The 24,486-nt window shown below is 41.2% G+C and overlaps 3 protein-coding genes across 8 annotated transcripts; 1 reads left to right on the top strand and 2 right to left on the bottom strand.

Annotated features, from left to right (window-relative positions):
• The first annotated feature begins 493 nt into the window (after positions 1–493).
• On the top strand, positions 494–15,859 carry zc3h6 (zinc finger CCCH-type containing 6). Of its 3 annotated transcripts, none has more exons than XM_018738143.2 (12): positions 494–666; positions 5,181–5,370; positions 5,545–5,667; positions 7,016–7,253; positions 7,562–7,701; positions 8,317–8,436; positions 8,778–8,892; positions 9,436–9,545; positions 10,222–10,448; positions 11,828–12,273; positions 13,011–13,214; positions 13,463–15,859. In XM_018738143.2, the coding sequence occupies exons 1-12, from the start codon at positions 581–583 to the stop codon at positions 14,938–14,940; spliced, it is 3,477 nt and encodes a 1,158-aa protein (XP_018593659.1). In that variant the 5' UTR covers positions 494–580; the 3' UTR covers positions 14,941–15,859. The 3 variants fall into 3 exon arrangements, with proteins under 3 accessions (XP_018593659.1, XP_018593660.1, XP_018593658.1); XM_018738144.2 differs by lacking the exon at positions 494–666 and adding an exon at positions 673–966 and having other exon boundaries at positions 11,828–11,925; XM_018738142.2 differs by lacking the exon at positions 494–666 and adding an exon at positions 673–966.
• Positions 15,763–20,372, bottom strand: LOC108925844 (uncharacterized). 4 transcript variants are annotated; one of them, XM_018738145.2, is made up of 6 exons: positions 18,821–20,372; positions 18,394–18,573; positions 17,496–17,668; positions 16,568–16,685; positions 16,063–16,259; positions 15,763–15,880 (listed from the first exon to the last, which is right to left on the bottom strand). In XM_018738145.2, exons 1-6 carry the CDS (start codon positions 20,237–20,239, stop codon positions 15,763–15,765), a joined length of 2,205 nt encoding a protein of 734 aa, XP_018593661.1. In that variant the 5' UTR covers positions 20,240–20,372. The 4 variants fall into 4 exon arrangements, with proteins under 4 accessions (XP_018593661.1, XP_018593663.1, XP_029110069.1 ...); XM_018738147.2 differs by lacking the exon at positions 18,394–18,573; XM_018738146.2 differs by lacking the exon at positions 15,763–15,880 and having other exon boundaries at positions 15,920–16,259.
• Positions 20,373–21,330: 958 nt separating this feature from the next.
• Positions 21,331–24,338, bottom strand: LOC108925785 (uncharacterized). The gene is made up of 6 exons (XM_018738027.1): positions 24,259–24,338; positions 23,884–23,984; positions 23,141–23,344; positions 22,435–22,618; positions 21,908–22,114; positions 21,331–21,354 (listed from the first exon to the last, which is right to left on the bottom strand). The coding sequence occupies exons 3-6, from the start codon at positions 23,341–23,343 to the stop codon at positions 21,331–21,333; spliced, it is 618 nt and encodes a 205-aa protein (XP_018593543.1). The 5' UTR covers position 23,344; positions 23,884–23,984; positions 24,259–24,338.
• Positions 24,339–24,486: the final 148 nt, after the last annotated feature.

Genomic DNA, 24,486 nt, shown 5'->3' with positions numbered 1-24,486 from the left:
GTGCTGCTGATGACGCCACTGGCTGCCGAAGGCAGCGGTAAACGATGCATGTGCTAATTGTAGGCCTGCGGAGACACCTGCTGACAGTACAGGACAACTATCCTCTGTAACCCGTCATATATTTAAAACAAGTATACCTCGTTTAATTCATCAATTAAATGCACACAGCCATCATGTTCACAGCAAATCTGATACATTAAATAACATATAGGTTTAAAGTACTACTGTAATTCGACACTAAAGTTTACTAAAGCCGTTCTGCAAATCACTCCGCTGTAATGACGTAACGCTGTGTTTTATTGGTTATTTCTCTGTCCAGTCTTTCAACCTTTACTATGTTGCCAAGACTTAATTTTCGGACGCTCCAATAACATTTCCTGTATATTAAATATTTGCATGAGTTACAGGGCATTGTCCAATAGTAAGCCGCATAGGAATGCCGCGATCAAGTTTGTATGATCTCATTGGTCCAATGCTGCAGGAGGAGGAAGAGTACGACAGCCGTTCTCCGGTTCGTCGCAGCCATTTTCAGAATGTGTTGCGGGAGCCATATTTTATGAAGGAATAGAAACCATCGAAAATGATTCAATTTCTGTTTGTTTCACCCTCCGTCTCCAATATTTCACCAAGAAAACAGTCATCCGACGGGACATTAGCAAAGCGGGGGTATCAAAACTGTGTTTACAGTTTAAAACATTGTTAAGAGACTGGATAAAGTCTGTGTTTACTGTTTCACTGTGTAAAGACTTGTAACCGTGAGTTTTTTTTTTTTAAAACTAATGCAATCCTTCATCATCTCTCACAATCCAACGTCTCCTTTGAGTGACTGAATGCAACTCAGTCTTGTTTCGGGAGAAGGGCAATTTTGTTTCCAATCATCATGGCTTTCGCGAGCCTTTTCTCCAATCCCCCAAACCCCGTTCTTGACAAAAACATGACAGACTCTGAACTTGCAGGGGACGAAAGGTCGAGTAACATTCTTATCTAAACAATTCTGTTGTAAAAGTTAACTTGTAAACGTCTCGATTAAATGCTTGTATTTTATTTTTGGGAGCTCGCCGGAAAAGCTGTCTTGTTGCGATGATTTCCTGGGTTTCGGTTTGAAGTCAGGCCTCTTAGCACGCAAGCTAGGTAGCTAAGTCCCTCTTGCATGCGTTTTCATTTTATATATTTTTGAGCTAGCTAGCAGCTCTCAAACCTCATTTTCGCTCCATTAACGCATTTTTTTTTAAGCAGTTGCACTCCAAATAGAATAACCACAGCGAACAATCGTATAGCTAACGTGAGCGAAAAGAAGCTAGCTAGTTAGCGTAGATTTTTTTTTCCAGTTTTTTTTTTCCTTTTTTTTTTTGGTTGCACAATAGGAAGGGGCAGAGCGACCATTTTGAAAATGTAGCTTGTGGCGTTCATGTTGCCAGTTTTTTTAATATGTAAATGAGAATGACGTAGACGGCCTTGCGAGTCCGCGCTCCCCCTCCGACGTTCCCATGTGAGCGCGTGCAAACTGCCGAAGGACAAAAAAGCGGGAAAAGCTGAACTCAGAAGTGAAGCAGCTCAGTGTCATTCATGTCAGTTAACAGTGCGACGCATGTATTTAATTACTAATTGTGTGTTCCAGCTACGTTTGAATTCGAAAAAAAAAATGCTTTAGAAGATAGATTTGCGTGCCAACTGTTTTTGTAAATTTAAATTTATAGAAAAACTCCCCCATAAGAAATAACTGCTTGGCTGTACTGGTGGAGACATTATGACCATAATGTTGGATCAGTTTGAATTATACTTGTTAAAGTTGGCTTTATAGTCGAGTCTAATACTGAGGGTGAAACCTTAAAGGTATTGGCTGTTCTTTCATAGTTTGAGAAATAATGATTATAATTTTGAGATTTGCTCTTTCCCCGAAAAGAAAGCTTAAAAACACCTCCCTTTCATAATTATTTAATTAAATGCATGATTTGTGTGTTTTAAGCGGTTTCCAGTCTAGTGGTGTTGTTTCGCTCATGCCTGGAGTTTAGAAGTCTGAAATATTAAAGGCATTAGAAATATTGGGTGTGAAACCTTAGTTTCATGAAGGGCACAGTGTAAAATATTTTGTGTATATTTTTTTTTGTTTGAACAATAGTAATAGTTTAATGGTAATAGTTTTTTGAACAATAGTTATGTTTGCTAATACAGACCGTCAAGTCTGTGTTTACTGTTTAACAAAATAGTAAACAACGCAAGATGGAAGTTGGTTGTGTTTTGACTTGCGAAATATGGCGTGGTCTAAGAATTTGCAACAATCACATTTTGAGCAAAGTACTGCACAGTACAGTGTTTCAATATAAAATGAAACTGAGTTGCCTTGTTGAAGTTTGAGATTGTTGGTGAGCAGTAAAAGATTCAAATTGGTTCTGAAGCTGCTGTATTCATATTTTTGGTGTGACTGGAGCAAATGCTTGTAAAACAGGTTCTGTTAGCACGTTGGAAATCTGTTTCCAAAAGCTTGAAACCATTTCCAGTTTTCTAAGTCGCGTAGAGTAAAGGTGACATTGCTTAAAGGAAAAATACTGTACCTTTTCGGACTCAACATTTTAAATTGTGTTCATTGCTATCATTTAATTCTTAGTTGTTAAACAACTTGACATATTCCTGCATTGGTAAAGTTAGATTTTTAGTGGAGCAATTCAGGTTATATACCTTGCTTGAAGCTACAAATCACAGGTCTATTCTGGCACTTTAGAGTTTAAGCTTCAAGCCCATATCCACAATTTAAGCGCAACCTGCTGCCTTAAGTGGCCTATAATCAGGTGTCCCAGTAAGTGAGCTTTCGTCACCTAAGTTGTTCAGGTGATGCGACGGTGCTGTTGGCCTTATACTTTTAAAATGAGTTATCTAACTGGCGATGTATTGGTGTAGACCATTAACATGGTAAAAGTAGGAGCACTGAAGAAAGCAGAACTCTTGCAAGCCTCATAGCGGCAATCTTTGAACAGTAAGCCTGTTACACACTGAACGCCAGTTTTTGGATTTCGTTTCCCTGTGTTTAGAATGTATAAACAGTTTTTTGTGAGTGCAAGAGGTTTTCCATTAATTTAAATGTGGTGTGTCACAAAGGTCACTTGAAAGAGCTGGTGACTATACACCACTGGAAAATGAACAGTTGTGGCACCAATCTGCTGTTTCGATAAGATATAAGAAGGAATCAGCGTGGCACAGTGGTGCAGTGGGTAATGCTGGCGCCTCTCAATGTCAGTGCTTTTTGTTTGGAAGTGAGTTTGAATCCTGTTAAGTCAGCTTGAGGGTTTGCATGTTCCCCCTGTGTTCATGTGCCTTTCCTCCAGGTACTCTGGTTTCCTCTCACAGTCTGAAATGTTTCAGGTGAATTTGTGATTCTGAGTTGCCCTTAGGGTGTGTCTGTGATTTCCCAGTGATGGACGGGCACCACGTCCAGGGTGTACAATGCCTTGCACAGTGTCTTTCCAGTACAGACTCCAGACTACCCTGACCCTGAATTGGACCAGTGGTCACTGACAATGAATAAAGGTGGAAGTAACCAGTTTGTCCACTGGTCCACCATTTTGGCACTGTCATGATTCTTTTTACTATTTAAAAAAAGAAACTTGCCAAGTGGTTTTGCACCAATTTGGAATTGCTAAGTTAAGTCTCTGCCCATTTCTACAAATATTGACATCACCCCCTCAAACAATTTATTTCTCAACATGTATGTTACATTTTAGAATATATATTATGTCTTGGCAGAGCAATTATGAAGTGAATCTAAGATACTGTTCTGATGACCTTGGCATCTTGCCACGGAAGCATTTGCTAGCAGCTACTGAGGCTAATGCTTCCCTCCCCTGATATCAAGCCCTGTACCCAAACAAAAGGCATAGTAATACTTCTGTAAGAGAAGTTAAAGAGTGTTGTCTATATTGAGGGTATAGACTTGTATGCCTGCTAACGTGGTCAGTTACTGTCAGGTTTATATTACAAGAGACTCAAATGGTGGCAGTTCCGTGTTTCAACCCCAAGTGTTTTTTTTTTTAATTGTACAGATGACATGAAGACTCCCCTTCGTATTCTTCTCGACATCCTACCATATACTCCCTGATGCCACGACTTTAATATGTATTGAGTTTTCTGTCCAAGAGTGTTTTTAATTTCAAAAGTGGACACTTTCTCTTGGTATAAAGCAAAGGGCTTTCAGAATAGGATATTTTGAACAAGCATTTTGTGAAATGTATTTTTTATACTAAAATTGTTGTGTTCTTTTGTTTGCTTTGGCCTTACCCTATTGTCGGTCCAAATACCCTTGCACTTGTCTGGGACACCTTCTTAAATCTTATATGGACATTTTTATATTTGCAGCCGAACTTTCCTACATTCCCAAAACATATAGAAAACACGCATTTGCTAATTTACAGCAAAATAGAATCTACAAATTATTTGGTAATAATTTATATTTTAGTTAAAAAGAGACAGTAAAATATAACCTGAACTGGAGAGCATTGTATTTCCTGAAACTGTTACGCATGTTAAATACATGTTAGAAGACTTAACAAAAGTTATTGTTGTATAGTATGTTGTTTGGTTTTTCATATTGGTGAAATAAGAAACAAAACAGCTTAAAACATCATTGTTATTTTTTGGTCAAACATGAAATATAACTTTACATCTTTAAGTCACTGTTTTCATATACTACGTAAATCTCGAACATGTGACATTCTGAAACTGGATGAATATCATCTGTCAGTCTTGATATCAGTGAAGTGTAGCTGATGTGACACATGCTATTATTTTGGAGGCTAACTTGTCTTCGGAATTTATTTCTTTACACCAAACTTTTTATTTATTCATTTGATTTTGTTTGTCTTAGCTTAGTGCCTGTAGATACTTAAATGTCTAAGGGCTTTGTTTTAATGAAGAATGGTGAGAAAACATACTTGGGACTTCTTTATTTTTGCTGGTGGTGCAAGTCTATCATACTGTTTAAGTTCATTATTGCATTCTGTGGCTAGAAGTGTGGTATTCAATAAGTAAGATTTTAACTTTTATAAATGTTTTATTTGCCATTTACTTTTGTATTCCTGAACAATCGCACGATCGGTAAAATTTTGCATATTTGCTTTGCTTAATTTGTTAAACGGTAAAACTTGAGTTAAAGGTAAAAAATAAAATGTGATTTTGAATGTTGTGTGTAGGGAGGATGGTGAACTGGAGGATGGTGAGATTGATGATGAAGGCATTGGCATTGAAGAGGAGGCAAAAGAAGTCAAAGATGCGAATGAAGAAAAAGAAAAGAGAGGTGACAGGACTCACAGACACTCCAGGAAGAGATACAAGAAAACAAAGGAAAAGAGGTCTAAGAAGAGAAGAAGAGACAGACAGAAAGTAAGCGTTTCTTTCGCTTCCTTGGTGATGTCTCTATATATTCCCACAGACTTCACCACATACACTTTTGGAAGCTTTTTTTCATTACACTTTAAGTGGTTGAGAACTAGCAGGTGTAACTTTCTTTAGCTTTTTCTGTGGTGGTTTTGAAACTTCCTCTGTGTTGCTCCTTAGCACCATTCGCCCTCCAGCTCAGGAAGTTCAGACAGCTACGACTCGGAGCTTGAGCGCTCCGAAAGGTCCAAGAGCAAGAAGAACTCTGGATCCTACAGAGACAAGGGCAGTCGCTTCCCTCAGGTGGGAACACTGCTTTTCGTCTTCTTTCCAGACCGTCCTGCTGCTTGAAAGTGACTAGGACTAGGAAAGACTTAGACTAGAATAAAGTTGAACTAATAAATAGCTAATAAAGTTCAATTAATAAATAACTAATTTTACATTCTTTCTGCATTTAGTTTAAGAGGGAGAAATACTAACATACAAGAAACACACAAAAGTTATTTAACAGTAAAACTATAAAAAATAAAACATGGACTAGGATTTGATCATCTTTTGCTTTGTGATTTTAAGGTTGTGATTATTATGATTGTTGACTCAATTTTGATTCATAGGGACCGCATAAACAGTATGGCTCCAGAATGTTTTGTCCTCAACTTGTATCTTTAGACTTCAAAAGATTTTAATATCATAGCATATTCAAAAAGTTCAAAACACTAACAGGAAAGCAAAATATAAGCATTCCAGTGTTGTTGAATAAGACGGCGTTATAGATTTGTTTATACAGTTGAAAATAGTTTATCCTGCCCTAGAAACTGCAGCATAATTTTAATTAACTTTTTCAAGCCTTGCTGCTTCATAATGTGATCTTTATTTGTTCTTTATTCAGTTATTTAATTTGTGAATACAACAAATAAACTGGTGGTAGTGAAGTGGGAGATGAGCCTTTGGACAAGCGTTCAGTTTATCATTTACATTTATTCATTTAGCACTTGCTTTTCTCCAAAGTGATGTACAATGTAGCAAAAAGAAAAGGGCATTTCACGAAAAGATGGAGTGACAGATGCAGACACACCATTCTCAAAGTACAGTTAGTCTGATTTCACCATTTATTCCAGCATATATTCCACAGATAGCTCCATGTAGAATTGGTAGAGTACAACAGTTTAAAACAGATAGCATTAACGATAACATTACGAATGGGAGCATATGGAATTGGTTGACAAATGATATCATCAAAATTTATTGAACTGATAGACAATCTGGAGACAAGTGATAGGGTGAGGAGCCTGGTGATCCAGGACAGCCTTGTAGTAGAGTTGCTGCTCATATGGCTCAAGAAGAGTCAGTTGAGATGGTTCGTGCAAGAATTTCCCCTGGTTGACTCCCGCTGTAGTTATACCTGGAATCTCACACTGGGAAGAGACCCCAATGCAGACCCAGGCCATGCTGGAGAAAATAACTTTCTCAGATGGCTTGGGAACACCATAATCTTGTATCAGTTTGGAAGTAGGGTCATGAAGCTAAGTATCTGTGTCATGTTGTAATGCAAGACAAACCTTAATTAATAATGTCAGATGCAATTTATATAATAAATAGGAAGTGTTTTCATCATGTGGGCAATGTTTTTTTTTCCAATTACTGTGTCCAGCATGGGCAGTCCAGTGGGTACCATGGAAAATCACAATATCACAGTCAACACAAAAATAGTGACTACGACAAGTACAGCGACTACAGCGAAGAGAAATATGATTATGATGCTGAGGAAGATGAATATGGCAGTGAGCTGTGCAACTACCGGCAGACGAAGGAGACATCGACAGCTGGCCAGTCCCCAAAGGAGTCACTGAAGAGGCCCAGCATGAAGGGTGTACAGAAACAACAGCCGTGTAAGCCAGTGTGATTGTTTGGTATCAGGTGCACTCTTCTCTTAGTGACTACAGCTAAAAATGGATTTCTACTGGAATAGTGCTAATTATGTCTCAGGAGGTCTACTGGCATCTCAAAATGTATTAAAGATCTCTGCTTTATTTAAATTTATTTGAGGAGTCCTGCAAATTATGAACTGCAATGTCTTATACAAGTTTTGCTGAAGTTAACAAATTTGCTGTAGTAGATAAATATGCATCATTCCAATTCCTCTAGCTTCTTTTGAGATTATTTTCATATTCATTTAGTGACTGAGTGAATTTTTCAGATCTTGGACAAAAGGGGAGAGGACGGGGGATCCTTGGTCGGGGCAGGGGAATGCAAATGAAGAACAAGAAGCAGAAGGGCAAGAACTGGGGCCGTGGACGTGGCCGGGGGGGTGAGCAGGGCGGAGACGGTATGAAGGAGGTGAGTCATAGATACATTTGGCTTCATGCTACATTCAGGCTTTTTTAGTCATGGTTTACAGTTGCTAAATTTAGCAGGTTTTGTAGCTCTTTGTATAATGAAAAGCTCAGAAAAGCAGTTAAATGAGTTTGGACAAGAAGGCATTGCCAAAGACCTTCTGGAGTCTGCCCTTGAGAAATATTACATAAATATTTCTTTCATAAGGGGGTGCGGTAGCGCAGTGGGTTGGACCGCGGTCCTGCTCTCCGGTGGGTCTGGGGTTCGAGTCCCGCTTGGGGTGCCTTGCGACGGACTGGCGTCCTGTCCTGGGTGTGTCCCCTCCCCCTCCGGCCTTACGCCCTGTGTTACCGGGTAGGCTCCGGTTCCCCGCGACCCCGTATGGGACAAGCGGTTCTGAAGATGTGTGTGTGTGTGTGTGTGTGTGTGTGTATTTCTTTCATAAAACACTATTGAAAACAAAGATAATTGTGAAATATGGTGCAGCAGCAAAATATTTTTTAAATCACAGTATAATACTTTAACCTGCACTCCTGTGCTGTGTAGTCAAGGCCATAAATGTCCCTATCTAGTTAGATGATGTGTTAACCGTTTTTTTCTGTTTTCTTTATTGAAAAGGGGCCATGCACCTTCCCAAAAAAGCGTCCAATCATGACCCAGGAGTTCATCAATCAGCATACGGTTGAACACAATGGACGATATATCTGCAAATATTTCCTTGAAGGAAGATGCATAAAAGTAATTGCTCTTAAAATTACCCTAGCTCTTTTTGATGACCTGCCTTAGGGAATCGTGTTTGAATCACAAGTATTCCAGGCTTTTGGTAGCCTAGGAGTGAAATAGAAGAACTAAGGCTGAGTTTTTCTCTAGGGCCTTAAGGTTTCAAACTGAAAAATCAAGATCTATCAACTGAATGTGAATTTCTTGTTATTAATTGATTTATGTAATGATGATGAGACAAATAATTATTATGTTAGTTTCTTGAAGACAAGGCAGCAGACAACATCAGGTGCCCAGAGAGATGCCATTTACAGTCCAGCATTATCTTAACATAATTTTCTCTGTGCTACTTCCCACAGGGGGACCAGTGCAAGTTTGAACATGAACTTGTTGTTCCAGACAAAAAGAAGGAGCTCTGTAAGTTCTACCTGCAGGGCTACTGCAGCAAAGGGGACAAGTGCATTTACATGCACAATATCCTTCACAATGTTTTGTTCCTCGGTACGCTTCACTGCTTACACCTTGTAAGAAATGTGTGGCCTTCTTTATCAACAGATGTGTGAAAATTCTCTCATAGTTATTACTCATATAATACAGATGTATCTTATAAATAGATGAAAAAATTAAATATAATATTAAAATTTAAGAATGCACTTCAGCTATGTTATGAAAATGTATAATACATGGAACTCAGATCCAGTACAGGGTTTAGGTGAGTAGGAGTCTGTTTCTTCATGGAGCACAGGGCAGGAACCAAGCTTTTTTTTTTTTTTTTTTTTAACGGAATCTTCTCACACATTCCACCTGTATGTCTCTGGATGGTGGAAGGAATCTGAAGTGCCTGGAGAGAACCATCCAAGCTGCACACAAATGGTAGTACACCAGCTGGAACCTGAATAGAGGTCCAGTTGCTGTGAAGCAGATGCATTGCTGTGTTGCCCTTCACTCATACTATTAAAGCTAATTGTATTGCTTTGGCTTTCATGCTTGAATTTTTTCCTTGACACTTGAATTCACATGAATATCCTTGCAAGTTCTTTCATACAGGGGCAAAGTGCTATCAGGGAGACAACTGCAAGTTCTCCCACGATCCCCTGACGGATGTGACCAGAGAACTTCTAGATAAGGTCAGAAATAATGTGTACATAATGGTAAACGCAAAACAGAAATACTGGGCATGGAACTCGCAATAGAAATATAAATAAAATAGGATATAAAAAATAAAGGTTAAATATAGAATTTAAAATTTAGTGAAATCTGAATTAAGACCCATGCAGATATCATCTTTCGTGAAATGTTAAGAACTTGGAGTCTATATGAAATTGGAAAAGAAAATTTTACTCATTATCTCCGCTCCTATTTGATGGCATCTAATTTAGCACACACACACACACACATTTTCAGAGCCGCTTGTCCTATACGGGGTCACGGGGAACCGGAGCCTAACCCGGCAACACAGGGCGTAAGGCTGGAGGGGGAGGGGACACACCCAGGACGGGACGCCAGTCCGTCGCAAGGCACCCCAAGCGGGACTCGAACCCCAGACCCACCGGAGAGGAGAACTGTGGCCCACCGCACCCCCTTCGTCTAATTTAGCACTTATAAATTAATTTCATTTTAAATTCTGAAGTAAAATGAACACATATAGGTTGGGTCATATAGATGAAAGTGAAATGAGGATGAACACTAAAGACAATTCTGTGTATGTTTTGTATCACAGAGCTATTCATAGTAGCTTTGGCAGTATTGATCTATTAGCATGTATAATTAGTCTTTTCTCTCCCTTCCTGGGTTTCTGTGTAGGTTCTGAAGACTGAACAGGAGTCGATGAATGGGGATGAGCAAGAGTTGGAGCAACTAAGGAAGCAAGGCATCACCCCCTTGCCTAAGCCTCCCCCGGGGGTGGGACTTCTGCCCACACCAGGCTCCAGCAGTCCTCAGGAAGTTAGCTCCTGTGGGAAGAAAATCCCCTCTCTATTTGAGATAGTGGTGCAGCCAACTGTGGACCTAGCACAGAAGATTGGGCTCAGGTACTGCTTTTCACTACAAATTCTCAGGTCATTACAGTAATATTGTTGTTAAAGTTTTCTCAGTTTGAAAAACTTAAACTTTTACAGATAGGCACTTATGTTTATATGACTTTGGTGATAATGTCTTATATATCAAGGTTCCTACCATATTTCAAAAATGTGTACCTCAGGTGAACTTGGGATTCTAACTGAACTGGGGATTACCCTTAGTGTGTGATGAAATGGATTGATGAGTATTGTTATTACAGTTGCTCTCCAGCTTACAAATTTAATTGGCATCTGGTAAATGAATACATGTAAATGTCAACAACCCGGAGATTTCCACAGGGTGGGTGTCAACAGCGGGGGATTTTAGGATGCTAACAAAGTGGCACCATTGTAATGAGCTGGGTTGGGTTGTCATGCACTGGGGCACTTACAGTCCCCTGGCAGGAGTTATTTATGACACTGTGTGAATAAGAAATCTCAATAAAGAGTTATGCCCTCGGTTAGAACAGGGTTCTGTTGCTTACAAGTGGCTCCTCAGTCTCTTCTTTCACCCCATACGTCACACTAACACCCAATACAAAAAATAAGTAATAAAAGTGTAATTATAAGAAACTTAGAAAACATTGTGAGCTGCTGCATGTTCTTTCAATTGAAGCATTGATGATAACTGTGCATCAGCTTGGAGCCAGAAGCATTACATGTAGACAGAAGGCAGCACTTTCCTGATGGTGCAGTACTGGTAGATTGAGTATCATCTACAACTTTATCAGTTCTTTTTTTGCATGTTCTTCACCTTCTCTACTTATTGAAAAACTAAAGGGAGCACTTAATATTCACAATCCCTATCTGTCGGGGGCATCGGTTTTGATGCATGATTTGAATTGGTGTCTGAGCCTAAACATTTCTCAGACAAGTTTTTCTCAGCGAAAAGTTAGCTGCTCAAAAGTTTCTAAATTCGGAGCTCAATGGTATTTTTTATTGATTTATTTACCTGACAGTTTTCCCCAAGGTAACTTAATGTGTCAAACCACATGCAGTTATTTATCCTTTTATATAGCTGTGTAATTTGTATAGCGTACTACAGTACAGCAACACAGGGTAGGTATCTGGCTCAAGGGTACTACAGCAGGAGGTGGGATTTGAACTTGAGTCCTTTGAGATCAAGCTCTAACTACTACGCCACTCGCTGAATAAATAGTTGTAATTTGCTTTTCAGTTGCCTTGGACATGGGTGTCCGCTTAATAATGGTTGATAATAATAGGTCAAGGGTGGAAAAACTGCACTGTGACCTTTCAGGGTTTTGACTGAGAAGTCTTCTGGATATTGTGTAGCATTTCGGAATCAGGATCTTACACTGTATTGTGAAGGCTTCTATCTCTTTTCTTTCCAGGCCCAGTTTCTATAACAGCTCCTCACCACCCCCTGGTTCTCAGCTCCCAGGGAATGGATCCCCATCTCAGTTTGGAGGAGCACCAGACGACATGCAGGGTGGGAATATGATGTCCCTGTCCCTGGGGTCCCCAGGCTCAATGCCATGTCCTCCCCAGCCCCCTGGAGGTCCAAGTATGCCACAGAGCCCCACCGGCACCCAGATGGCACATGGCTTCCCTCAGGGCCTTCCCATGCACCCCCCTGTACTGCCTGGGCAAGCACCCACCTTCCATGGGATTCCTCATGGGAACCAACCCAGTTCACACCCCCAGGAGAATCAGCAAGAGTCCTTTCCCCTGTTGCTGGACTCACAAATGCAGCAGTGCATCCCATACCAGACTATGGGTCAGAACCCATCAGAATTATTTGAAAGCTACTACAGCAACCAGATTATGGGTCAGGGAGGTAGGAGTCATGCAGTAATTCATTTTTATATTCATCCTTACTGCTTTATTAATCATAGTGTTGGCCTGCATTCTTGGCCTCATTACATTATTACAAACTCAGAAGCTATTTCAACGATCTAAGATGATTCATACACGTTTTGGACGTGTAGAATTTTATATTATGTAGCTCTCTTTTAATACAAATACAAGTATTCCTCTTCTTTTTGAGAAACCTGTCCATATAGCTAAATATTTTTTCTTGTCCAGTTCAGATACTTCAGTCAAGAGTCCTACATCAGGGCCCCTCCCTCCTGCTTCTCTGCTTGTGGGGCTTCATATTTGTTGTGCATCTACAAGTTTTCCATCCATACATGAATCACTGAGCGGGCTGGCAGTTTTTAACTTAAAGTGAATACTAAACATTTGGGCTGTAAAAGAAGTTATTTACATTCATTTACATGTACTCTGTAAGCTGAGAAATGGTTCCTACACTCATTAATGTACTTCATAAATGCTGAATCTCTTTGTAATAATTTTCACTGTCCCAGTTTGGTCCCGAAGAGACTGAAAATCTCTGTTCGCATGTGCCTTTTTATTTCCATCCCCTTTTAGAGTCTCAGATTTTTTGCACACTTTCAAATTCCAATTCAGCCCTATTTTATGGAGAGGAAATCTGTTTGGAAAATATTTCCAAAAAATAAAGTACAGTGCAAAGTGATGTAGTAGTTTAGAAGGATGTCTTTCTTTCCCTCTCAGGTGAAGGACTTCAGCTGGACCAGTTGGTCTACGAATGTGCTCAGCTGTCCCAGAGCAACACTGAGTCAAACGGATCCCTCCAGGTCCCAGATTTCCTGCCGGCTGTACAGAAAGCCCTGTTTTTACACCTTAACCAGCAGCAACAGGAAGAAAAACCTCAAGACAACAAGTCTAAAGGGCCAAAGACCACCAGTACAGACAAAGGTGAACCACTCACCATACAGCCTTCGATAAACTGACCCGTTTATTAAGTAAAGCTTTAGTTTCAATAAGATGTGAGATCTGTGGAAATGGATGTTTTGCAACCTGTTTATAGATCAATTGGCTGTTCTGACATGATTAGTATATTACAATCCCTGTGTATACGTATTGGATTGAGATTAGTTTCTTATGGTTCAGGGCTTAATGCTGTCAGAACTAGCTTTTAAAGTTTAACCAAAATTTAATTTCAGATGATGCTTCAAACTGGTACTCCAGTGATGAGGAGGATGGGAGCAGCATGACGGCTATTCTCAAAACCCTGAAGAACCACAATGACTTGATGAAAAACCACCAGAAGCCTAAACTGCACCAGGCTGCTACTCCCACATCAGGGCTGTGTGACCCCCGGCTCCAGAAGGACAGGGCTTTGCCCAGCGACCTGTGTGCCAAGGCTGATCCGCGCCAACGAGCAGTGGACCCGCGGAAGATTGTTGAAGCAGCTGCTGACCCAAGGGTGATTCGTGACCCACGGAAAACAAAGCCCCCAGAACCAATTTCTTCTAAACAGGAGGAGCACCGGCACCCTCATCCATCCTCCTCCATCCCCTACAGGCCACTGGTTGGGGATGAGGATGAGGAGGGAGAGAGGGAGCTGAGGGAGAAGGCAGCCATCATTCCTCTGGAACCACGCCCGGGTGTGGCTCTGCGTGACCCCCGCTGCCAAGTGAAGCAGTTCAGCCACATTCGTGTGGACATCCTCTTGTCACGCCCAGCTTTTGCCCAGACTGTGGTTTGGGCCCCTGAGGACCTGATTCCAGTTCTTGTTCCCCGACAGGACCCCTCCATCAACCTGCCACTGCCCCCTCTCATTGCAGATGCTCAGTTGAACCGAAGCCTGGCTTCACAGGTTGAACCCACTCCCCTCCTGCCTCCTCATGACCCACGTCTAGCTGCTGCACGTCTCAAGGAGGGCAGAGTTGGAGGGCTCAGCAGTAGAACCCCTGAGCTTAAGGTGCACTTGGAAAAGCCCCTGGACCCACGGACTCACAAAGCCTTGGACCCCAGGATCAACAGATCAGGCAGTCTGGATTCCAGGCTTCCGGTGCTGAAGGAAACCGGTAGCCCTGGTGGGACTCCCGACCCTAGATTAGTACGGAGCAGCATGGGGTCTTCATCACACTCCCCCCTTCCGACTCCTTTGATCAAACAGGACGCTGAGAAACTGCCACCGTATGCCCCCAAACTGTCCTCCACTAGTGGAGGGCTTGGGAGCCCGACATCGCTTCTGGGCGGCATCAGCCTGTATGACCCCAGAAACCAATCTGCCACGTCCCCAAAGGAAGAGGCTGAAGAGATGCCGAGAAAAGCTGGCATCCTCAAACAGCCAGGAAAGCAGGAGAGCGCCTCACTGGCGCACAGTGACCAGAGTCCGGATGATGTGACAGATGCTCCTAGCAAGAAGCCGTACCTCCCTGCTTCTCCAGCTAGTTCTCCCCCAACATCACCCCTTCAACCTTCTCTGGCTGCCCCAGCTGTGCATAACCTTCCAATTCAGGCACTGGCGGGCTTGATACGCCCCCCTTATACTGATCCACGACAGGCAAAGCAGATAGGGCAGGCAGTGGGGGTTCCTCAGGAGGATGAGGAGACCACGGGGGAGCCAGACGATAGACCCCTCAAAGATGTATTCAAAACCTTTGATCCCACGGCTTCCCCGTTCTGTCAGTAAACAAACCACTGATCGACAGAGCAGTGCTGCAGGTCTGTAAATATGTACTTTAACCTTCTCACTTCCTCTCTCCACTATTAAGCTTTATATACTTATTTATTTTAATTGTACATAAACAGTTCCTTCCATGGGATGTAATAAGATTAGGCTGTTGCTGTTTATATGGTTTTACATGTGCATTGCTAGAGATAGTTGTATAGACAGTCACACTCCACAGCTGGTGTAAAATGTTCTTATATTGCAGCAATGTGATACAGCTAGTACAACACTACTGGTAAATTTGAAAGCATTTTACCTGGTTGGGGTACCACAGGTGTATAGTGAATGTGATGGGTACAGTAAAGATTATTTTGTTAGTAATTGTGTATCAAAGAGGTGTATTATCTTAAAAAGTGCAGTACTATGGTTATATCATTTCTTGTGTGTTTAAAAAATACTTTAATGGTATAGAAATTGCCACTTTTATATAACTGTAGACTATATAATTTAGTACAAAAAGCAGTTCTCACAAATTTAGCGATCCTCAAGCCTACTTTGTATCACTGGTCCTAAGACACTTTTATATTTGTGTTTAATGCACCCTGACAATAACGAATGTTAACACCATACAAATTTTTGTTGTTTTTAAAAAAAAAAAAAAAAAAAAAAGTACAATACTTTGTTGCTTCATGTTGCTCTGATTTAAAATTGGTGGCATTTGTGTATTTTTATTATTATAATCTAATGCAGCATATTGTAAATAGCTTCTTTTGTAATATAAATGAGGTGCTCGTCTTGAACATTGTCATATCTCTGAATTTCTCTTTGTTACTGATATGGTTGTCATGTGTATCTGACCAGAAAAAACATAAACACCACACAGTCATGTAGAGTTGGCTTTTTTATTGCTGTCATAAATAAAAAGCAAAGAGATTGAAAATGAAGGGAGGAATGTTTTTGCCTGTGAAATGAATGAAAAGCATCAGAAATCATTACGTATCCTTCTGCGGTGGGAACTTCGTTAGACAGTCTAGTAAAGTAATGCCCCATTGTGTTTTAATTTTTATCCTTAATTTTGTATTAATTGTATCCTCATTGAGAGTGACTGATGGCTATAGGCTGCTTGGCTTAGATTGTGGTCACCTGTAGAACTCCTGCATTGGAATGACTGGTGCTAGACTTGGAGCCGCCTCATGTGGGCAAATCTTGCGAAGTCCCAAGTCATCGGTCTCCAGGCTGGAGTTCTGCTGGGCCCGGTGGATCATAAGGTTCTGTCTCCACTGGAAACACAGGGCTACAGCCTCTGTACCCTCTGAGTTTGGTTCTGGCTGTTTTAAGCCCTGGAAGGTCAGAATCATCAGACAGTCGTCTACTGTACGTGAAAAGTGCTTCTGACTACATTAATGTTCATAAGAAAACTTAACAGCTTTAAAACAGTGGTAGCAGCAGTAGTAAATAAACAGCATTCTCCATTTCCACACCTATCTGTGTGAAAAATATCCATAGATTAAAAAATACATATAGCTGTACATGTGTGCTTATATGCTGGAATGATGTGTTTCAGTCTATATATGACAATGAAGGTGTGTGTAGTTAGAGTAGGTGTAAGATCAATGATTTCCTTGAGTAACGGAGGTGTCCTGGGTACCTTGATGCAGGCTGCCTCTGCTGCTCGGATCCCCTGGAGTATTATGTGGAGCAGGTTCTGTGCATTCTTTACTAGGATCTCATCGGATGACCTGCACCCAGGAGTCACTGCATTAACGCTGTAAAGAAAGAAGCTCGTGAGCTTCTCCCAGTGGAGTCCAGCAGACCTCCAGTACCTGGAACACCAACATCACCTCCACCTACATCATGGCTATACACACTTATTACCATTCCTGTCCATCCATCCATCACCAGTAACCGGTCAAAGCATAATCTCCTAGGTGGACACAAAGTCTACGGTAACATTCTCAGCAACACTGACTAAGACAGGTAAGACACGCTGATACATGATGCCGAAACAGCTTTATGAAATAATATTTTCCATACAGTGAGAAGGGTGTTGGGATAAAAGATTTTCAACATGGCTGCTGTGATTGGTGCTTGCGCCAGCATGGTGCCCATCCAAAGCAGACATCTCTTTGTGGAGAACACGAAGTCAGAAGGATAGTTAGGAGGAGGCACTGACTGCCAGGACAAGTGCCAGCGAGAGCCTGATGGGACTGACACGCACCCAGAGGGCTGCTTCTCTTCCCGGCATTGAAATACAGGGGGGGTGCGGCAGGGATCTAAGTTCAGCACATCCTGAGCCAGTCAAAACAAACATGCTGCTGTTTCCATGACCTAAATGCTTCTCCACCGAGATGGAGCCACAGCCAGAAGCGCTGAGGTTACAACAAAGAGACTGAGAATATATTGTGAGAATTACTGAAAAAGGATAATACTTAAAATGTTCTTAAATATGAATAACTCCTATATGAATCACTGGGAACAAAACATGGGGTTTAGGATCATAGCAGAAATTAGTTTTTTCCGTCATTGTGACATGTACTTTGCAGGCCAAGCCAATTCTGGTTGTGCTACTGTCTCACCTGGAGATGATGGTGAGCTGCTTGGTGGTGGTGTAAATGCATTCCGTGATACGGAGGAGCTCATCCGTGCACTGCTGGTCCAGGCAGTGTTCAGTAACAAATCCAATAAACTGAGTGACCCGTTGACAGCTTGAGATCACGTCCTTTGCTGTGCTGACAAAAGCCTCCTTCCCCTGCAATTGGAAACGGAACACAACTCTGTCCATTACTCACCTATATTTACATATCAGACATTTTTCTCCAAAGTGACTTCCAATGAGCTCTATGTAGTGTTATCAGCCCACATACCTTATTCACCGCGGTGACGTATCTAGTAGTGTAAGCAGATACATTACTTACACTGGGTCACTCATCCATACATCAGTGGAACACACTGACACACAAACACACAATAGGTGAACCTGAGCAGAATGTCTTTAGAGTGTGGGAGGAAATCTGCACAGACATGGGGAGACCATACAAACTCCACACAGATTGAGTGGGGATCGAACCCACGTCTTCTCGCACCACCCAGGCGCTGTGCCACCGTACCGCAACATATGACTTTTTCTTAACACTTACGTTAAAAATTCATACAACCTTGTAACTTGCAGCTGCTCGGTATTAATTACAAGAATGACTATATGTGGTGCTACACAACCTCCAGTCACATAATAATTATACACATTTCTTGGTGATTTATTGATACATTTATTTACGGGAGTGAATCCCAGCTGTAGTACCCTTGAGCAAGGTAAATTGCTCCAGTAAAATTACCCAGCTGCATATGGATAAATAACTGTAGGCCACTTTGGAGAAAAGTGTCAGATAAACGTCATGTGATGCTACTTCTTCTTTATACAGTACAATATTAATAATCACAGGTGATTCATTCCTCTCTCTCTGTACCATACTCTACCTGTATAGGTCCTTTCTTCCTCAGGTACTGAACCATATGGTAAATCTTTTCAGCTATGGCTTCCGTCACATGAACAACCTGGTTATTGTGCACACTGAACTTGTCCATTTCTCTTTTCAGACGGAGAGATGTGTAGATGAAAGAAGGCTCTGCTCTTGTGGTCACAGGCTGGGTGACACCCTGTTACGGAGAAATCTTCATAGTTCAGTTACGACACTTTATATCAGAATAGAGCTTTTATTTGTTGAGAAGTGTAGAACTCCACTCTAAGTTAACCCTGGGCACTGATCGCTGGTAGAAGTGTACACCTGTGCTGCAGAATTAAGCAGAGCAACAGTTGTTTTCCCTCCATATACACGTCAACACAAAATATAAACAAACACAAAATATTTTTTTAAATATAGACAATCTGTCTATAGCTTCATACCTCTTTTTTCGGCTGTTTTGCTTCCGGGGGGTTTTGAATCTTTTGTTCCAAGATGTTCGTTGCAGAATCCATTGAGCTGGGCGCCGCTAGAGTTGTCAAAGGACATCTTTCCTGAACCGGGGCTGAGGATATTTCTGCAGGCATGTCCCAGGGCTGTTTACCCTGCAGGCCAAGTCTGACCTGCTGTTTCATTCCTGGATGAATGCCCTCCACTTTATTTAGCTCCACCACAAGGAAGTGAGCGTTGGCTGACCAACACTGCATGTGAATCTCCAGATCTGGTAGGTCACAAGTGTTCTGACTGTCTACCATTTTTCTGGCTCTACTTACAATGCCTGACATTTGACACAACAGATGCTCATTAGTAAACCTCAAAACAGCACGAACCCTGGGGTCTCTGACGTAATTAAGGCAGTCTTGGACCTTCTGACTTACAGCTTTCATGTCACCTATCAGTGATTGAGCACATTTGTCAAATTCCAGCTGTGCTGCTTCCCTGTTTTCAATGCAACCATTTCCAGCGGTGGCCAAAACTGCCAGGTGAACGAGATGTTGAAAGGCATCCATGTATTCTTTGTTTACTTTACTGAGATGAGCAGACAAGACCTTCACCTTAACTTGAAGTGTTCTCTTCAGTAATTCAGTCGTGGCGAGCTGCTGAAGGTTAGCAAGGGGAGCAGTGTTCAGATTCTCAGCAGCCTGAAGGTAGGCTTCAGTGAAACTCCTCACCTCCTGTTGAAGATCCCTCATGTTCCTAACTGTGCTGGTGTTTTTACAAATCAAGGAGGACAATCTCGATGCTTCTTGGATCCGCACTGAGTTTTCTGACATCAGCGATAAGCGTTTTTGCAGGGATGACCTATGACATCTGAGGGGACTTGTTCCACCCTCCACTGAGACCCCTAGGAGTTTATCAATAGAATTTAGCAGAACCTGGATGGACAGAGCCCAAAGAATAGATGAGGCCTCTAAATGATCAGATCCAGGAGGTACGGAAGTGGCCATTCCAGTGAGAAGCTTAGCATTAACCTGAGCTGCCTGGAGTTTGCTCTGTGTGGTGATCCTCTCCTGATGTTTACCTTGTTGAATATCTGAAAATATAACAAGCTCTACAATATCTGCACATGCACCCATGACATAACGGATTTCCTGTGTTGCATCTGTTTGTGGTTGACTTTGGAATATGGCACAGATTGCATGATACCAAATTCCTGCAATAGGAAGCAAAATCTTGCGCATTTGATTGATCCTATCGGAAAACAATGTAGCTTGCTTATAGATGCTGTCTGTACTCGTAACAGAACTCATGGCTGTTTCTTGAGCTGTTTGAACTAATGTACGTGTCAGTGCCACAATGTCTGATTTTAGATTCTCAAGTTCTTCACTTTCTGCAACATCATCAGTAACAACCACAGCCATTTTCACTGCTTGAGCATAGACGTTAGAGAGCTCCACAAGTTCTGAGCAGATCAAATTAAGAACGGTTAAATCTTTTCTTTTAACTGCATTTACAACTTTGTACAATGGTAGTAATAGATCTAGGTCCTCAATGGTTTGGACTGGGTTAATATCACAGATCACAGGTGTCTTTACCTGATTTTCACTTTTTATATCAGAAGACATCATCAAATGTTCATCTGAATATTTGTCTAAACCATTCAGAGGAGACTGAATAAAGGGATTTCTATTATCAGATTCAGCAACTCTAAATTCTGGCACTGGTACATCATCCAGATTAGGCATCTCGGTGGTGAGATTTAACAGTGACGCTGTGGGTTGACGGGCTTCTTCTCGTAACGGACTCAGAAGGTGTGGGTGTTGTAGTCCATTCAGCCCTTGCAATAAAATATGAAATTGCTCATCTGCTGCAGAAGTCTTCTCAGAAAATAAAGCAAATGATTTTATGTCAAAACCCTGTTTTGTAGAGATGTCCCTTATAGATGCTCTCACATTGTCTATAGATGCTTCCACCTGTTTGACCAAAACCAGGAGTCCATTCCGAAAGATTGGGTTATTATTCTTGTTAATGTGTCTTCTAACAGCCTGTGCCACAAGGTTCATGCAACCAATCAGGTTGGCGGTATGCTTATTGAACTGGATGGGGCTTTTGATATTAAGTGCTCTATCACAGTTGTAGCGCTGATTTTTCATCTCTTCAGCAGCGAGACCAATGAATTCTTTCACATCAACAATGTAACTCAGTGCATCAATGAAATGACTGGTTTCCTCTACCCACTGTTGATGCAAATTCTCAAGCTTTTTCAGAGGTCTGGCACATTCACAGTGTTCTTTTATTTCTAACAGGAGTGGTTTGACGTTGTTTTTCAACCTTTGCAGACTCGCGGTAGAGTTTTCTACATTTTCTACATGTTTGGCATTAGTTGAGAGACTTGAAATAAAACCAGCCACCTGGATCATCTTGTCGGTGTGAGAGACAAAGGTGGTGAATAGAGGATTAAGAACATCTAGAACATCCGGGTGACTGTATAAAGGTTGACCAGCAGCGTTCATCAGATCATCAAAGGCAACTGTTGCTGCAACAAATACATCCAAAAGTTGGTACAGAATGGCTTTCACCACACTACAATCAAGCTTCTGTAGCTGCTTTTTGAGAGAAAAATATTTGTCCCCATTGTTGTGCTGCATTTGCTCATGATCAGAAGGACAATTCTTGGTATTTGTGTCCTGAGATATCTCTGACCAGAGCTGAAGAACACGTCGGCAATCATCAACCACGATTCTTTTGATATTTTTATGAGAGCTGTTAGCCACAACCATGCAGTGAATAATAAGATCTCTCAGTAGACTGTCAAAGCCACTGTCAATAAGATGAGTGTGGTGGGGGAGGTCCAAAAGCTTTATCAAACCGTCCAGTTTCATTCTGTAAGATCCTTTTTGACTTAAGCTCTTTCCAGAGCTGTTGCTTTTCAAAGTTGACACAAGATCTCTGATTGTGGAAGCCACTTGATCAAGAATATACTTCTTTGCAGCTTGTGCCTCTGTACTTTGAGGATGTTTGATGGAACTATTCATGGCATTGTATAACATAGAGATGGATCTGTTTAAGGTCTCCAGAGAGCAAAATACACTCTCTTGCTGTCCAGTATCACGCAGATCCTTTGCCCGCTTCCATGCCAACTCGTTCAGCATCAACAAGGCATCAGAGAACCCTTGAAAAGCGTTCAACAGCAGTGGGATGTTGGGTGCTGCTTCTAGTTGGGAAAGGGAATCCATGAGCCAATGAGCTGCTGTGATTATCTTTCTCACAGCAGCATCATCCTCCACTAACAGAACCTGAAAAGAAACAACTGAAGTGTATTTACATCTGTGTCTGAGCTGTAGTTATATTTATTTTCCGTTCTTATTCCACAGCTGGAATTTCCATGACTGGGGAAAAGACACAAAGAGCAGGGTATATTTAGTGTAGCAGTGATGGAAGAACCCATGAGAAGTAATGACAGAGCAAAGGGAAGCCGTGTGGATAAAGAAGATTAATTGTCCAGCACCAAGTCTGGTGGAAATATAAGAAAAAAAAATAATTCAAAATGCTTTCAGTTTTGTGAGGAATGTATTTTGAGTAAAATGTGTGTGGTATGTTTTTATATGTCCAGTACCTTGAGCACTCCTAGTAGGACATTTTGAGTTGAAGCAATGAGTTCTTCCCTGAGCTCAGCTTCATGTGGCTGAATTCTGAGTTTTAGAGCTGCAAGCAGCACACGCTGACCACATGCTTTCAGAGATACCACTGCTGGTTCCATCTCTTTCTTTGTGACATCATCATTTGACTCCACTGACAGCCTGGAAACAGAGACAGCAGATGTTCTGAAATATAGCGAAGGATCTCTTTGGGTATTCAGGGTAAGATTAGACAGAGTGGATCAGCTGTAGAATACACAATCTGCTCCCATCAACCAGATATTTTTGCATGAATATTATGTCTCCGATCACTCATAAATTAGTAGAACTAAGAAATACTGCAATTATCAAAAACTTGCTTACGTATAAATTTGCAAGGATAAAGAAACATTATTTGTCATTTAACAATAAATAAATACTAAAAATCCAAGATTTTTTTTGCACTGCTGTGAGGATTGCGAATCAAGGATTATTTTCTAATGCATTAATTTGTAACATTATATTTATAACAAAGTAGTTTATTCACTCACAAGATAACATAGTCTCACTTCTGCGTTCCTTTGCTTTCTGAAATCAGGAACAAATTAAACAGCCACATACTGACCCACAAGAGTATTCACCAATAGAAAAAATGACACATGGACAGGAACATAAATAATCCCCTCTCACAGAAATAGTCTCTACCTTGAAGCCACGTCAGCCATTCTCCTTGTAGCTTCTTCTACATCCTCTGCTGCTCTTTCCAGCCCATCAGCATGTTCTATGGCTTCTCCATTTTCACACATCAGGATCAAATGACAAAGGCGGGTTGCAATGGGGGCCACAACCCTCTCAATAGATGTTGTTTTTATCAGATCATGCACGGTATGTTCGAAAACGGATGCCATCCTTTATACACCAATATTAGAGAAACAGAACGCTGGTCAGGAATGAAAACTTCAAAAGAATGTAAGTTTAGAACTCAGAAACTCAAGTCTTAAACTACATCTTTCACCAACGTTGCTTCTATTTGCAAGGCAATTCACTTATGAGGATACAGATAATTTCTCGATCTGAACTGCAAACTGACATAAGAAACTGTGCCGTAAATAACTTACTGTCATTTATTATTGCATTTAAACAGATGAAACAAATATTAGCCAATATTAGCCAACATCATTACAAATGTGTGTGTGTGTGTTCACAGTCTAAAACCGGAAAAAAGTGCTACAGTACATGATTAAATTCCCTTCCAATCCAGCTACAAAGCAATTAGTGTTAAACATATCCAAAAACAATAAAATAAATAATTAAATATATTTGTATTATTTAATTGCTGAATAATGCATCGCTTGCACACTTCAATAAAATACACTTCACGTTTATAGCCAAAGAAGATGAAAAATAATTTTGGAATTAACTTATTTATACGGTAAAACAACATTTACCTTCCTTGTAGGCCCACTTGGATGATTAATTGCAACACCTTCTGTCCATGTAGCGCAGCGTGTCGCCTCACACATCACGACACGTGGCCCTTCTGGCAGACCTGCTCCGTGCATCACATAGCAACCAGTATCATCTGACTCAAACAATGACTTCACAGAGGGCAAACACCCGGCCAGCATCTCCTCTGCGTACAAAGTTTACACACATCATCTGCGTGCACATATATTAATCTCTAAACCTCTATTGTTTTAGGGCTCCATTACCATTAGCGCATAACCTGCAAAAAATGAACAGACAATAACGATCAGCAGTATGAATTCTTTCCACGAGATTAGTTTGCCACCAGCATGTGATTTGTGAAGGAGTTTCCTCACGTGATTTTTAGTATAATTCTCTTCGTTGGCATGTCAGGTTGGAGTGTAACACTGTACCAACATACTGTATCATCTCCCCGGGACCGTTCGCTGCGGTGTCTCTTTAAAAGGGAAGCGGGGCCTTCTGGGAGTAGTAGTACAGCACATTGACGTGCGTCACAAATAATTAGTACATTTTGGACGTGCTTCAATTTTTATTTCTGGTTCTTACAAATGCAACAGCCACAA

Source organism: Scleropages formosus, chromosome 8, assembly GCF_900964775.1.
Source record: "Scleropages formosus chromosome 8, fSclFor1.1, whole genome shotgun sequence".
NCBI lineage: Eukaryota > Metazoa > Chordata > Actinopteri > Osteoglossiformes > Osteoglossidae > Scleropages > Scleropages formosus.
Note: the sequence above shows the minus strand (reverse complement) of the source record. Positions and strands in the feature narration are given on the sequence as shown.

Bases quoted from the DNA above. Each gene is read 5' to 3' on its own strand.
- zc3h6 (XM_018738143.2), top strand. From the start codon at position 581: ATGATTCAATTTCTGTTTGTTTCACCCTCCGTCTCCAATATTTCACCA. The intron at 5,371-5,544 runs GTAAGCGTTTCT...GTTGCTCCTTAG, and splicing joins GAAGAAGAGACAGACAGAAA to CACCATTCGCCCTCCAGCTC. The intron at 7,254-7,561 runs GTAAGCCAGTGT...TGAATTTTTCAG, and splicing joins TGTACAGAAACAACAGCCGT to ATCTTGGACAAAAGGGGAGA.
- LOC108925844 (XM_018738145.2), bottom strand. From the start codon at position 20,239: ATGGCTGTGGTTGTTACTGATGATGTTGCAGAAAGTGAAGAACTTGAG. The intron at 16,686-17,495 runs GTGAGACAGTAG...CTTTCTTTACAG, and splicing joins CAGCTCACCATCATCTCCAG to CGTTAATGCAGTGACTCCTG. The intron at 16,260-16,567 runs GTACCCAGGACA...CTGACCTTCCAG, and splicing joins CAGAGGCAGCCTGCATCAAG to GGCTTAAAACAGCCAGAACC.
- LOC108925785 (XM_018738027.1), bottom strand. From the start codon at position 23,343: ATGGCATCCGTTTTCGAACATACCGTGCATGATCTGATAAAAACAACA. The intron at 22,619-23,140 runs GTAGAGACTATT...CTCTGTTTCCAG, and splicing joins ATGGCTGACGTGGCTTCAAG to GCTGTCAGTGGAGTCAAATG. The intron at 21,355-21,907 runs GTATTTTGCTCT...TATTTGTTGCAG, and splicing joins ATACTGGACAGCAAGAGAGT to CAACAGTTGCCTTTGATGAT.